The 14,060-nt window shown below is 51.5% G+C and overlaps 1 protein-coding gene across 1 annotated transcript; it reads left to right on the top strand.

Annotated features, from left to right (window-relative positions):
- The first annotated feature begins 6,817 nt into the window (after window positions 1-6,817).
- ZNF575 (zinc finger protein 575) lies at window positions 6,818-14,011 on the top strand. Its single transcript, XM_044435293.1, has 3 exons — window positions 6,818-6,946; window positions 10,341-10,439; window positions 11,706-14,011. The coding sequence occupies exons 1-3, from the start codon at window positions 6,874-6,876 to the stop codon at window positions 12,401-12,403; spliced, it is 870 nt and encodes a 289-aa protein (XP_044291228.1). The 5' UTR covers window positions 6,818-6,873; the 3' UTR covers window positions 12,404-14,011.
- Window positions 14,012-14,060: the final 49 nt, after the last annotated feature.

Raw genomic sequence — 14,060 nt, forward strand, 5'->3', positions numbered from 1 at the left:
CAGCTCATGTTGGATCCTGGGGTGTCACCCCCACCCCTCTGCCAGGGTGCCTGTGCCTTTAAGAGCTGCACTTCCCCCTGTAGCACCAATCCAAGCAGGTTCCATTTGCTGAGTCTTTGCTTGGCCCATAGCTCCTGATACAATAGCAAAGCTATCCTGTCCTGCACCCCAGAAAGGAAGGGGAGGTAGCAGAAACGGGGTGATTGCTACACTGATGCGCAGGACCACAGCTTCCATCTTTGCATCTCAAGTTTAAAAGGGACCAGGTGCCCAGAGAGAGAGAAGAAAGACCCTTCGCACAAACTTGCTCGGAGTAAACAGGCCACAGTTCTGACTCCATGCATGGCAGCTTCTCATATTCAAATATGTGCCTAGCAAGTATTTTAGACACAGCTGCAACCAACTTCAGCTTCTTACTAATCGCAGTGTTTTGCTGCAATTGCTGAAGAAACATGGGGAAACCAAGGGATGATAAAATGCACAGACAGGGGCAACTCTAGGGACTAAGAACCGCTTTTTCAGACACAGGAATAACAAGACACCCCTGAAAGTCAAGGCACCCCTGAAAGTTAGACGTACCACAGCCCTGCTGATGAGGAAGAGTCTTTTTACAAATGCAAGAGCAAAGGTTAGCTCCAAATCAAGGCGCTCCCTCTTTTTTAAATGACACTGTAACCCTAAGTTTTGCTGACAACAAACTTTCCCCAGGGTTTGGCTCCAGGGACTTAATTGGCCACAGAACTCTTGCCTTGAGTCACGTAAAGTGCAGAGAACTGGCCTTATGAGTATCTAGGTAAACACAATCCTAGATATGGGAGTTGTCATGTTCACAGCTTTACACCAGTAAGCTCTAGTGCTGATGTGTTAGGAAGGGACCTTTGTGATGTGTCTGTGTGTTCCTCTTTCCTCTTCTTCCCATGCCAACTAGTCCCAGAGAGAGAGGCAGCGAAGCCAAAGGCATTCTTCCCCTTATTTCTACACTGCCTCTGGGTAGGCAAAGACATAGGCAGCTCGTTAAAACATGATCTGAACTCACAGGTATGAAATCTAGACGCAGAGATGTCCCCATAAAAAGCCTCTAATAAACTTGGGGCCAGTGAAACAGATAGATGAGTAGTTTCTACTTCTGACAGACGGCTTTTCGTGCTACTGACCAATCAAAAGGCATCGGGCAGCTACTCCACCTTTTCTGATCGGTGTGTGTTTAGACAGAAAAAGGCCTTCAGCCCCTAGTTCCCCAGCCAGCTGGCTAGGAAATGCTAGGGATGGCAGCCCTTTTTGTTTAAAGATGCACAGGGCTGCACTCTCAATGGACTTTCTGTTCTAAGCAAAAAATACGGGAAAAGCAGTAAGAAAACACAAGGGAAAGGCAGCAACATCTGGACACACTTGTACACACTCCACGCCATAAAATTCTGTGACCCAGGCAGGGCAATGGCACTCTAAAAGCCTTGCCTGGCAGCATTAGGAGCAGAGAATGATTTACAGCAGGGGCCATTTGGAAAGATGTGAGTCAAATGAGGAAGTCAGCTAGAGAAAAGGATCAGAGAGGAGTCGAGGTGCAGGTTTAGTCAGAGCAAAGGCCCACGGATTCCAGCGAGTGAAGAATGTGGGAAGATATAGGCCATTATGCTGTCTAAACCAGTATAGGATTGCAGCTTCCATTTGTTTAGAAATGGGAGCTGACGGGGCAAGTTGGTTAGAAGCCTGGAAGATTTGGCAGGGTCCTAAAGGTTATTAGAGCCATTAGTAATATTCATATGCTGACTGCTTGGTCTGGATCTTGTAATAAACAAGTTTCAAGGAGAAGCATGAAACATTCTCTACCTTTAACCTTGTTTGCATCCTATACTGAATCACAAGGCCAAGGATATCAACAGGGGAGTGCTGGTGATTTTTGCCAATCAGTAACAGGTGGCAGCAACAGACTAATTGGCAAGTATCGAGGAACCTCTGGAGCTGACAGAACAACCAAGTGCGTTCTCCAGGAAATTGTAGAGAACTCCAGGAAATGGAGCAAAGCGTTTCCATGCCAAGGGCAGAAAACTCGCTGCCTTTTATGTGCACAAAGGGCAACCCTGTGTTTATATTTTACAGGGCAGAAAATGTGTGTACTAAAGTGAGGTGGATATAATTGCAGTTTACATGGTGCTTAAGAACAGTACCGGAGGGCTAGGTTGCCGTACGTACCAGGCAGGGGCAGGTACAGGCCAGGTGCAGCAAGAGCACAGAAGTGAGTGCTATGCGGCATCAAGAAGTGTGAGAGCTACAAATCCTAAGTAAAGATGCGGCCCTATTCACGTTCTGATAAGAAAAAAGTCCTATGTCTGGTATTCCCATTCTCTCTGAAAATGCATAGGTTTACATTTGAAATCATCTCAATTAAAAGCCACACAGAGCCAGCTCAGCCTCCCCGTGGTTACAAACTTTTGTAGGGCTTCTGTCTGAACATGCATATGATTTATGCCTAAATCACCAATTCAGTATTCTTTTCTTCTGCCACAGGGGCAAGGTGTCTTGGCTGCACATGTGAAACAGGCAAAGATGCAATGCTGTATTTAAGGTATCTTTAGCCAGATTTTCCCCTCCAAAAAGGAAAAAAGGTCACTCAAAGAAGCTTACATAATATGCAATACAAGTACAATAAGCACAAATAAAAAAGAAGGCAAACTGTACATGAAATGAAGCAACAAAAGAATGAAATGTTTGTTTAAAGGGCTGCTCTTGCATGATTGGTGCAATTATGATGGAGGGAAGAAAATGTGATTAGATATCACAAGCCATTTTTACAAGCACACAACATAAGATAATGGTGGTGGAGAAAGTGATGTCTACTTTTTTCCTCTCCCTGCCTTTTTTGCAAAGAAACCCCCTCTTTAAAAAGAATAATATAATCTGAATTCCCAGGGATCTGTGTGTGGAGAAAGATAAAAAGATAGTCCAAATTCTGGCAGATCTGAGCACAAGGAAGGAAAAATAAAGAGAAGACTGCAGTATCCACTTTTTCTATTTTGCACTATTAAAATGTTGCATTATTTTAATAAAAGATGGATATTTTATATGGATTTATAAAACATTTATTAATAGCTATTTGCAGCATTCGTAAGATAAACTAAACCAGGGAAGCCTTCCCCGCTGTTTCGCTCCAACGCCAGGAACAGCTTCCCTTGCTAAATTTTTGAATGGTGGGATACAGAGTAACGCCGTACTCCCGACGCCCGCCAGGCTCATCCGTGCTAACAAAACCCTTCGGCAAACGAGCCGCTCCCTTTTGTCCTCGGCGAGCCACCGTTGCAACGTCACTCCTTCGCCCTCTCTCATCGGGTGAGACCAAACGCCCGGGAAGAGCGGGGGGGACCGTCCCTGAACGTGGCTCTGCCGGGCGTGCTCGTTCGATTCGGCTGCAGGTAGTTCCGCTCGATCGCTTCTGTTTGGTTGCGGGGCCGCGCCCCATTGTTCCGCGTTTGCTCTCGCGCATAATCCTGACGGCGACTTTGGGGGCTTTGCCCTCCTTTGCGCGACTGGATTTACTTCTAAAAAAGCAAGCGAACCCACCCAAAGAGTCCCCCCCGTGCCGCCCGCTTCAGCGCTGTCTTTAAGAAGGTTCGCGTGGTACATTCCACTCGAGCTTCGCATGCCAAAAGCGCAAATCCTTTTGCTTGCAGAAAAAGCGGGGCCGAAGAATGCGCTGTTGATGTGCGTGGAAGCGCCAGTCCCTTGCCAGACTAAGGAAGAGCAGCTCCGAGAACCCCCCCCCCTCTGTTTTTTGCAATTTACCCTCAGTCCTGTCCAACGTGTGGACGTCCCGTTGGACGCCGTGGTACTTACTTCTGAGAAGACACGTATCGGGTTGCACGGTTAATCTGGAATCCTGCTCCGAAGTGGGCCCCTCTCAAAATCCCCAGCTCGAAAAAACCTGAATGCATGCATCGCATTCTTGGTACACACTTCACTTGCCTGGGAGTAAATCGCAGTGAAGTCAGTGGGAATTGCAGTCCTGGCACGCATAACGATCGAGCTGTTTATGTCCCCTGGTGTCTTTCCCAGTGTCGTGCCCTCCGTGGCCCAATCGGGTGGGTTGGACTACAGTTTCCATCGCAGCTACCATCATACCAGCGCTGCCTGGTGCTGATGGAAGCTCTAGTCCAACCCATCTGGAGAGCACCCGGTTGGGGAAGGATGGCGTGAGCAGCAGTGAAAGCAAAACTAAGACGGTTGGTGTCTTCTCCCTTCTTGCATAACATGGGAAAATACTTGGGGACCCCCTGCCCTGCCTTGACTTCCAGGAAAGAAAGGATGACTATAAATGTTATGCGAATAGGTTTCCTTCTTTTATCCCATCTCTTGCACTTTCCTCGTGCTTTCCAGTGCGGTATCTTAAAAGTGCAGAACTGTTTTAGGGGCGTTTTCTCTCTGGGCCTGGTAGTCTGTCCGTGTTTTATCGCTGCTGAGCGAGAGGGGCGGATCCAGAGCTAGAAATGGCCAATGCAACAAGTTGACCATGGAACTGGTCCCTGGGGCACATTTATTTACTTAACATTTAAATAATGCCCCTTTTCTCTCTTCCAAGAAGCATGGGACAATTTATATAGCCCTCCCTTTCTTTTTATCCTCCCAATAGCCCTGTGAGGCCGGTCAGACTGCATGTTGCCTGCCTTGCTGTACCCAGTTTCATCTGCAGAATGTTGAGCTTTCAGACAGAAAATACAGGAAATATTTTTAGCTATTACCACTACTATTTGCATAACACAGCTGTGTACGCTCCAAAGATACATCACACAGCACTGCAGGATAGAGAAAGAGGGCAAAGGGAAATGAGGGGTGTGGAATAGACAGATAGGGCTTAATTGCAACCTGGCTGATTGGGGCTGCGCGCACACAGCCCAGCCAAGCAGCGGGGTGCTGTGGTGCTCCTGTCCCACTTGTGAGGTCTCCAAATGAGGGGCCTGGTCAGCCACCCTGGGGAACAGCGGCCTGGGTGGGACAGGCTTTTGGTTTGATTCGGCATTACTGCTTATCTGTCTGAGCACATTTACAGCCTCAGAGGACTCAGCCAGAGGGTGCCAACAGAGAAAGCGGGTGTCTGGCATGTGTGCTCCCTGCCTCTCTGCTGAGAACTGGCAGCTGCCTGAATTAGAGGGAAGGGCTTTATGGGGGCCAAGTGGTGTAATTTCCAGTCAGGCTAATGAACCCTGGAGAGTGGTGCCCAACACACTGTGCAGGCAGCACAGGAGCCATATGCCCTGGCCAAGGCAAGAGGCCTCCTGTGCTTCATTAGACATCTCCCACGTTGGAAACGTACAGCTGCGGTTCTAGGGATGTTTGAGCAAGGGGGCTGATTTCCAGGCACTGGCTCTGACAGCTGCTGTGGTGTTGTGGTTGAGAGCGCAGGACTGGGGCGTGGGAGAGCCGGGTGCTAGGCCCCGCTGAGACATAGATCTCACTGGGTGACTTGGGGTCAGTTGCAGGCCGTCAGCATAACCGTCCTCACAGTGCCGTTGTGCAAGGATCAAATGCAGAGGAGGAGACCCTGGTAAGCTGCAGGGTTACTTGGAAGAGGAAGAAAAGCAGCATCTCAGTGCAATGCTATGCAATGTGATGATGGGCCCTTAGACCACAACTGTGTTTGCATTACTCTCGGTGTGCATATGACTGTATGCTAACTGAGAAGCAAACAGTGTGGAGAATTTTAAACACTTCCTGTAAACAGGCCTGCTATGCAAACTTTTCCTGGCCTATAACTGCTGTGGTTCCATCTGGAACTTTTCTATAGTTGTTTATAAATTGCATTAATTGCTTGCTGTTTATTTCTTCTTGTTGAGCCTATCATTGTTTATTAACTGCTTATTTTAAGGGTTATGTTTACTTAGCAGGCAAACTGCTTTCAGATTTTGCTACATTAAGCAGTGTACACATGTTCTTAATAAAGAAATGAAATTTACAGTCCCTCCTGGTGGTGTCCAAGCCTTTGGAGGTCCTGTTTACAATAACCAGGGACAGGCCGTTAGTATTGTAGCACCAGCTTTCTGGAATTCCCTACCTTTACGAAATAGGCACTGATCCTTGAGATTTTTGCTGCCTGCTGAAAGCATCTTTCCCCAACCCCCATTCCCAGGAACTTGGTCTTCTGCATAATAGTTAATTGTCATCTTCTGCTGTATTTTTATATGTTGCTTAGACATTTCTTGTAATGTGAGGGACTTATTAATTTAATTTTATGCACACACATACGGAAATATATGCACACGCTCACGTAGCTTTTGGAATCAGATGTAAAGCATCAGTTGAGTTTGTTAAGCTGCAGTTCTACACTGACTGGGTTCAGACAACAGGTAACTCATACTCAGCCGTTGCAGGTGGGCTGCTGAACCATGAATCCTGGCTGAACCGGGGGTTATTGTGCTACCTGAACTAGCCAAGAGAACCACCTGTGGAGAGCTCCCGTCCTTTGCAGTGCCACAACATACCACAGGCTCTGTTCATGGGTTGTGCTTGTGAAGGCAGCCACGTCTGGTTAACATGAGCGCCCACATTTCGAGGGTGTTCGCATTGTGGGCCATTCAGGATCCCGCGAGCAGGAAATTTCCTTTTCTTCCTTCGGTTTCGTCCAGGGTCTGCGTGCTTGCTTGGGGCGGGGGGATGTCTGGCTCTGCAAGCAGGGAGCCCCACGGCCCTTGCTTCCGTCGCTGCTACCTCGTCGCGCACACGTTGTGCCCCCCCCCCAATAATATCGGGAAGGCGCCGATTGGTCGAGAAAGCTGCGAGCCAGAAAGACCCTCCTCTCCAGCCGGGCTGCTGCGCCCGCGCCTCGCTGGGGACTGGCTGGGAAAGGGATGCGGTGGGGCGCGTCGCCTGGCCCCCCGCGGGGACAGCATGACCCGGCGCGATCGGCTCATGAAGGGGAGACCCCAGAGGCAGCCTGAAGCCGGGAGAGGCTCCCGGGCGGGTGAGTGGAGGGGGAGCCAGGAGGAGGAGGAGGAGGAGGAAGGCGCTGAAGGCCCAGCTGGAGACGAGGATGCAGGGCAAGCTCAACCCAGGGTGGGGGCGAGCCGCTGTCGGAAATGAAGGCGCCGCCGGGGATTTGTATCACTCTTGGCCTAGCACGGGCAAAAGGGGAGGGCGATTGGGGGCAGTTTCTCCCCCCCCACCCCGCTCCGTTGTTGTGCACCCCTTGAGGCTGGCACAAGGCAGCAAGATGGTGTAAAGCGGGTGCATTGCAGCAAAGCCACGTTTCCGCGCGTGTAAATGGCTCGCACACGCCGGATCTCAAGAGGGTTGTGCCCCTGTCGAGGCGGCAGAGCTCGCCCGGCCGTTGGCTTGGCGAGAGCGGCCGAGTCACGATGGCAGCGCGTTCCCCTGGGCTGGCTCGAAGTGGCCCCGCGTTGCGCGGCGGGCTTACTCCCAAGCAAGCGTGCGCGGCTGGCAGCCTTTGTGGCAAGCCCGGCTGGCTCTGTCGCCAAGCAGAACGGGCCGGGTTGCCCCGGGGGGGGGGCGTGCATTTGACTCGCCCCAGCCCCCCGAGCCGAATCCAGGGGCGCGCGCCCAGGTGGGTGGCGGGCAGCGGTGCCACCCGTCGTGCGAACTCGCCCGCTGCCCTCCGCTCCAGGCAGCCTTTCCCTGCGCGGTCCGGTGCGCGTCTTTGTGGTGCTTTCGCCCAGGTGGGCGCTCACTGCAGGTGGGCGCGCTCAGCTCAGCTCAGCTCAGCTGCAGCCCCCCAAATTGTACTTTAAGCAGCGATGGATGCTGCTTGACCACGAAGCTTTTTGGGGAGGGGGTTCCCGTGACTGCATGTGCAAACGTTGGCCCTGCAGGTGTACCCCCCAAAAAGCCGCTTACTGAAAGAGACACCCACCCAGGAGACAGGATAGCTCCGAGGTTACTGATTCGGCTCAGCAAACCTCTTTGCAGTTTGGTGGGCTGATACGAATTACTGAGGACCCAGCACTGGACAGAATATATCCCCTATTCTCCCTGCTGGAGCAGAGGAATCATTGCATTGCACTGCACTGCATTCATCTCCCCCCTTTTCCCCTGCGCCCTTTCCCCTCTCCCCCCTCTGCCCTCCATGGTGACCCAAGGCAACTTGGAACAGACTTCTTGTTGGAAGCAGGCATGTCTCGTGTCTTCCTCAGTCTCCCCAAAGGCTTCCCTCATCCGCTACCCTTCTGCTGTGCCTGACCACAGCTCCCATCACCCTTGCCCAGTCCAGCCATGCTGCTGTGGATGATGGGAGGGGTGTACACCAGCACATCCAGAGGGTACAGCAACTTGAGGAAAGGCATAAGACTATAAGGATTCCTGCAACTTGGGTTTGTCTGGGTCCAGCTAGTTGAAGGGGGGGGGATGCTTGGAGGGGGCGTGTACTTTCTGTGCAAGAGGCCCTGAGTTCGGCACTCGGCATCTCCAGGGCGGCTGCAAGGATTCAGACTCCATCTAAGGGGGCTTCCAATGTTTTCTTCTCCTTGAAGTTGTTGAGCTGCGAAAGCCATTAAGGTGGAGGGGGACTTCTGCCTGGTTTGATCACTGAAAATGGGCAGTGGGGACAAGCCATGGTACGAGCAAATCCTTGCAGTCTTCCAGATGTTTTGTTTTGCTTTTGTGTACTCCTCCTTTAAGGGAGCCTGTGCCCCTTGTTCAGCAACGCTGCACACACACACACACACGCACGCTGTATTTGGACCAGCAACCCCCCCCCCCCCTCTGTTTGACTCCTGTAGGAAGCACATCCCTTTTTCTTTCTCTCCACTGACTCTCCTCCTTCCTGGCCTGTATTCCAGCAAGTTACCATAGCAACTCCACACTTACGCCAGGTTGAACAGTAGCAGAATCTAGCAGTAATTGGATCCCAGGGCCTTGTGGGAGATGAGAAGCCACGAGGGAACGATGCTACTGAAATGCCGTTCGTTAAAGCCGCCAGCTTGCCCCATGCCAGGCCAAGGCTGGACATGCCAACGGCACACAAAAATGGCTAACCCACTTGCCACACTTTCTGAGGATGGCCACTCGCGTCCTGGAAAAAAAGCAGAACCATTGTTCACAACATTGATCTACCTAGTCACCTAGAGCCAGTTCTTGTTCGCCATAGGTGAACAGGCAAAGGGGCTCTTTCTAGTCTGCCCTGGGGCCAACTGTGATGTGAGAGGACAGACTCTGAGGGATAATGACTGGGTGGCTGGAATGGCTGGATTTTGTTCCTATATTTTTTTCCATGAGTATATGTATATGCACACGCTTACAAAAACCAATTACCTATACCATAATTAATTGATACGATGTAATATCAGATGGCTCTGTGTCATCATTATTTATAAATAAGTATATTGAGCAGCTGTTCGGGCATGCAAAACGCAACCCATTAACAGCTTTTCGATCCCTTCATCTTTTTCTTTAATTTTCAGCAATGTCAGAGAAAATGCCATTGAAATTTCAGAGTAAGAATAATTTCCAAGTCATTATTGGATTCCCATTTAGCTGTGACATTTACAGTTACACATACTGATCTCCCATGACTCCCACCGCTATCCCTGTTTACTAGTAGCTGTATGAAAAATATTCTTAGCACAGTTTATTGCATCCCTCCGGGTCCAAGGTTTGCCTGGCCATAGCACTTACTTGCATTTCTTCCAACAAGTGTGTGTGTGTGTGTGTGTTGTATTTTATATACAAAGCCAGGATGTCCAAGTACACCTTTTTCACTCACTACAGTTACTGTGTTCTTCCATTGCGCTTAGTATCCAGCTGAAGCGCCAAAATGACATGCTTTTTTGGAGGTACATGACCCAGAAAGTCCTACCTGGGGCTCTTGGGTGCAGTTCTACAAATAAAATAAAAAATATGTAAATAATTTGGCACCAGGTGGGAATTCAGTGTTTCAGAGAATGTTCGCAGTAGAAGCCAAAACAAATCAGAGCTATTTCTGAAACGACACATCCGTGACTTCTCCATAAATGTGTTGCTTAACTCATGGCAGGTCTGGTCTAGATTTAGGCTGGCTACCCTGTGCTTGTAGGAGGGGACTTCCCTGTCCAGTGCTTTCCTACACAGCCCTCCAAGTTCCCAGGAATTGCCATGCAGAGGCTGAGGACTTTCCAGGATGAAAGTGAGCTGCGGTATGTAGAGGAAGGGGAATCTCCCAAAAATGGGTGGAGGAACCTTCCAAAAGCAGAAGGAAAATCTTGAATGCAACCCACACGGGCCGATTTTTCTCAGGACAGATGCTTGACGTGGCACGGCCAGGACCTACTGAATCTTTTTGCTGCGTCCTTTCGTCCCAGTTGACTGCTGTGTTCTGACGCTGGCGTCGTTTCCTCTCCCCTTCCCCAACGTCCCCACCTGCGCAGGTTACATTCTCACTCGACCAACCCTTGTCCTTATGCTGGAAAGGGGGGAGCAGCCCTGCATGAGTGACAGCAAGACCGGCGTGGCCAGCAGCATTGTGGGTAAGGAAACCTCGTGGTCTTTTCTGCCCTTGGACTCACCATTCCCCTGGGGCTGTAGTGCCATCGGGCCTGGGACCAGCTGGCCATCCCGAATGGCATGTACAAAGCTACCTTAACATCCAGGCCTCGTTTCCAGCAAATAGTGCCCTGTACTGTTTATCAAAGTCAGTTTTAAAGCTGCCACCTGTAGCTACGCGCTCCCTGTGGAGGCAAGCAGCTGAGTTGTCTAAGGGGTGGGGAACCCTTTTTCTGTCGAGGGTCATATTCTCTGTGGGGTAATCTGGTGGGGCACGTGTTGAGGCTGGGCAGGGATCGTCCACGGAGTGCTTTTGAAACGGGGCTGCCTGCTGGATGTGACCCGTGCATACGGAACCCAGGCATCCAGCGCTCGCCAGAATTTCAAACAGGGCCGTTTTCCCAGCCTGGGATGGAACTTAGGACTTCTGACACGCAAGGCATGTGTTTTAGCTGGTGAAGCAAACCTCCCTCAGTGTGGCAGCCGCTTTTTGTCATTCCGTGAGCATGCAGACTGGTCCCATGGGGCAGAGCTGCATCCAGCGCCAAGCCCATCATGCGAGGGCATTCAGCTTGTCTGCACATTGAGCAGAATGTTTGAAAAAGGGCTCTGCATGGCTCTACACAGCATCAGCTTTCCCCGAGCTGGAGGGTGTCACCCAGATGTGCTGGAAAACATTTCTTAGCCAGCATGAGACAGCTGCCCTCACAATTCAAAGTCCCGTCCAGGCAGGCTTCCTAGCCACGTCGACGCACCCTTTCAGATAACCCACGGAACATGCAGGCTTCGAGATGGTTTGGAATGAGATTTGGATCTCCTTCCCTGCACTGCTCTGGGGCTTCAGGCCAGGAGTGGGAGCCTTTTGACCCTTCTGATGCTGCTCAGCTGCAGCTTCCCTCACCATGCTGGCCAGGGATGATGGGAGTTGCAGTTCAGCAACAGTGGGCACACTACAAGTTGCCCCTGTCCGCTTTAGCCTCTCTGTTAGGGGCAGAATGCAGAGGGAGTGCTGGGCGAGGTTGGTTTTAGTCCTTGTTCAGCAACAAAGCTCACTGGGTCCCCCACTCTCGGCCTAGTCTACCTCACAGGGTTGTTGCGCGGATTAAATGAAGAGGATGGAGTCAGCAGCCTTGGGTTCCTTGCAGGAGAAAAAATGGTGGGATATAAATGTAGTAATATAATAAAGCGATCCCCTGGCGGGAAAAGGGGTGGGCAGGCGTGAATTTCCAGCTTTCCTCCTTTTCTTCCAGACTCGCAGGCCTTGAAGGAGAACGCCAAGTCGCCTCCGCCCACCACGCTGTCTTCCCCACCCACCACGGAGGCCCCCAAGCCAGCCCGCCCCCGCCGCCCCCGGCCGCCCGCCATACTGCCCTCGGATCGCCCCTACCAGTGCAAAGACTGCGGCAAGCGCTTCGTGTACCGCTCCAAACTGGCCACGCACCAATGGACCCACTGTGCCGAGCGCCCCTACAAATGCCCCGACTGCCCCAAGAGCTTCAGCTACCCGTCCAAGCTGGCGGCCCACCGCCGCACGCACACCGGCGAGCGCCCGTACCCCTGCCCGCTCTGCCCCAAGCGCTTCGGACACCGCTCCAAGCTGGCGGCCCACCAGTGGATCCACACGCCCGAGCGCCCCTACAAGTGCGCCGACTGCCCCAAGAGCTTCTGCTACCCGTCCAAGCTGGCCGCCCACCGCCGCACGCACACCGGGCAGCGCCCGTACCCCTGCACCCGCTGCGGCAAGAGCTTCTGCTACCCGTCCAAGCTGGCCGCCCACCAGCAGATCCACGCGGCGGCCGCGGCGGGCCGCCCCTACCCGTGTATGCGCTGCAGCAAAAGCTTCCGGCAGCTGCGCAACCTCACGCTGCACCAGCGGGTGCATGAGGACGGGGACGTGGGGGACGACCTCTCCCAGGCCAAGGGCCACAGCAACGGAGAGAGGCCCTAGGGCAGCGCACCGAGTCCGGACAAGGTGGGGCTGGGGGAAGGAGCGGAGGAATGTGGGTAACTTGGTGCAGCAGTGGGGTTGTTGTATATAACTGAGTGTGACCAGGGAGGGATTGTGGGGTTCGCCACGGTGTGGGTGGTCTGGCTGCCGTTCCCCCTCCCCACCCCACAGTGCCAAGTGGCCCCCTCCCCCAGGCAAAACTGTGTATATGCTGTTGAAGAACAATCCACAGCGCCTGCTAAGGAACCGCTGGTGCTGTGCCGAGACGGCCGATTCCGCAACCTGAATGAATTACGCAGATTTGGGCATCTGTGCTGCGTATTTTGCTTAAGTAATCTTTCTGGCTTAAGCAAGCACCACGGTCTTCGGCCTCATGGTTCCTCTGTTCTAATCCTGCAGAAAGCAAAAAATTCCTCATATATACAAAGCTGGCCTAAATTCACAGAAAATGAAGGCATACGCACAATCTTTTCATAGTGCTGGTGGGAGAGGACTTTGCTGTCGCTTTGCTGGTGCTGTCGCTCAGCTGGCACATGCCTGCATTGGTATGCAGAACACGCCATCTTAAACATGGGGGTTGACACATGATGGCAGCCACGGGACACGCCTGGTGGCTTATCTAGTAAAAGTCTCTAGTCCTCAGGAAGGCAAGACAAGCCTGAAAATGTGCTCATGAGGTCTAATTTATTCAGGTTGCCCTGATCTTGCATTCCTTGTCATAGAACCGGACCCTGAGGCAGCACCTGCTGTAAGCCAACTCCAGATGCAGGATTCCCTTTGCATCAGAAGATGCCTCCAGCCAGTTCACTGCTTCCTGTATGACTTTCACGTTCCGACTGGCGGGTGCATCTACACATCTGGGGAACGCAGCTTTGTGGGGCAGTCCAGATTGTGCTTTTCACCACTTGATATACACAATTTGACAGCCTGGTCCCAAGTCCCTCCTGTGATGGTTTTGCCACCTAGTTTTCTATCACGTGCCCCCACTCTGGTTTGGGGTGATTATGTCTTTTCTTGGTTGAAATGTTTGACTTCTATATTAGCACATTGTGTTCTTTGCCCATTTTCTGGATGCAAGTCTGTCTTCCACCATGATCCATAGACCAATTAGTTATACACACACCTTCCCTTTATTCTTTGAAACTCGCCAGTGCGTCTTTCTCCTGGGTCCCTTCCCCACAACTCAGCACAGATCAGTTCCTTAACCTTCAGGGCAGGCGTGTTGCGAAGGGGCAGTGAGGTCGGGTTTCTTTCGGTGGAGGGAGGGGTTTGCTTGGTCCATGATTTGTTCATAGTTACTTTAGAAAGGGCAGGGGGCTCCAGTGGGAGTCTGCAGCTTAACCTACCCTTCCCCCTCGGAAAAGTTAATAAAACATAAAAGCAGAGTCAGTTTTAAAGCTGAAGCACATGAGAAATGCTGACTTTTCAGACAGTCTAGCATCAGCTAGGTAGAACCCCTATATATTATTAAGCAGTCTATTTCTGCTTATCAGGCAATGGAGAAGAAAAAGCAGCAGTTGATATCACCTTGCAAAGCATTTTGTTGGTGCAAACCAAAAGCTGAACTCGTTAGACCTCGATCAGATCTAATAAAGCAGTTCTAAACTATTGGTGATGCAAATCAAAGCATTTGTGCTTCAAGTATTCCATATTTTGT

This window comes from Varanus komodoensis, unplaced genomic scaffold (assembly GCF_004798865.1).
Source record: "Varanus komodoensis strain SLA01 unplaced genomic scaffold, ASM479886v1 scaffold29_1, whole genome shotgun sequence".
Classification (NCBI taxonomy): domain Eukaryota; kingdom Metazoa; phylum Chordata; class Lepidosauria; order Squamata; family Varanidae; genus Varanus; species Varanus komodoensis.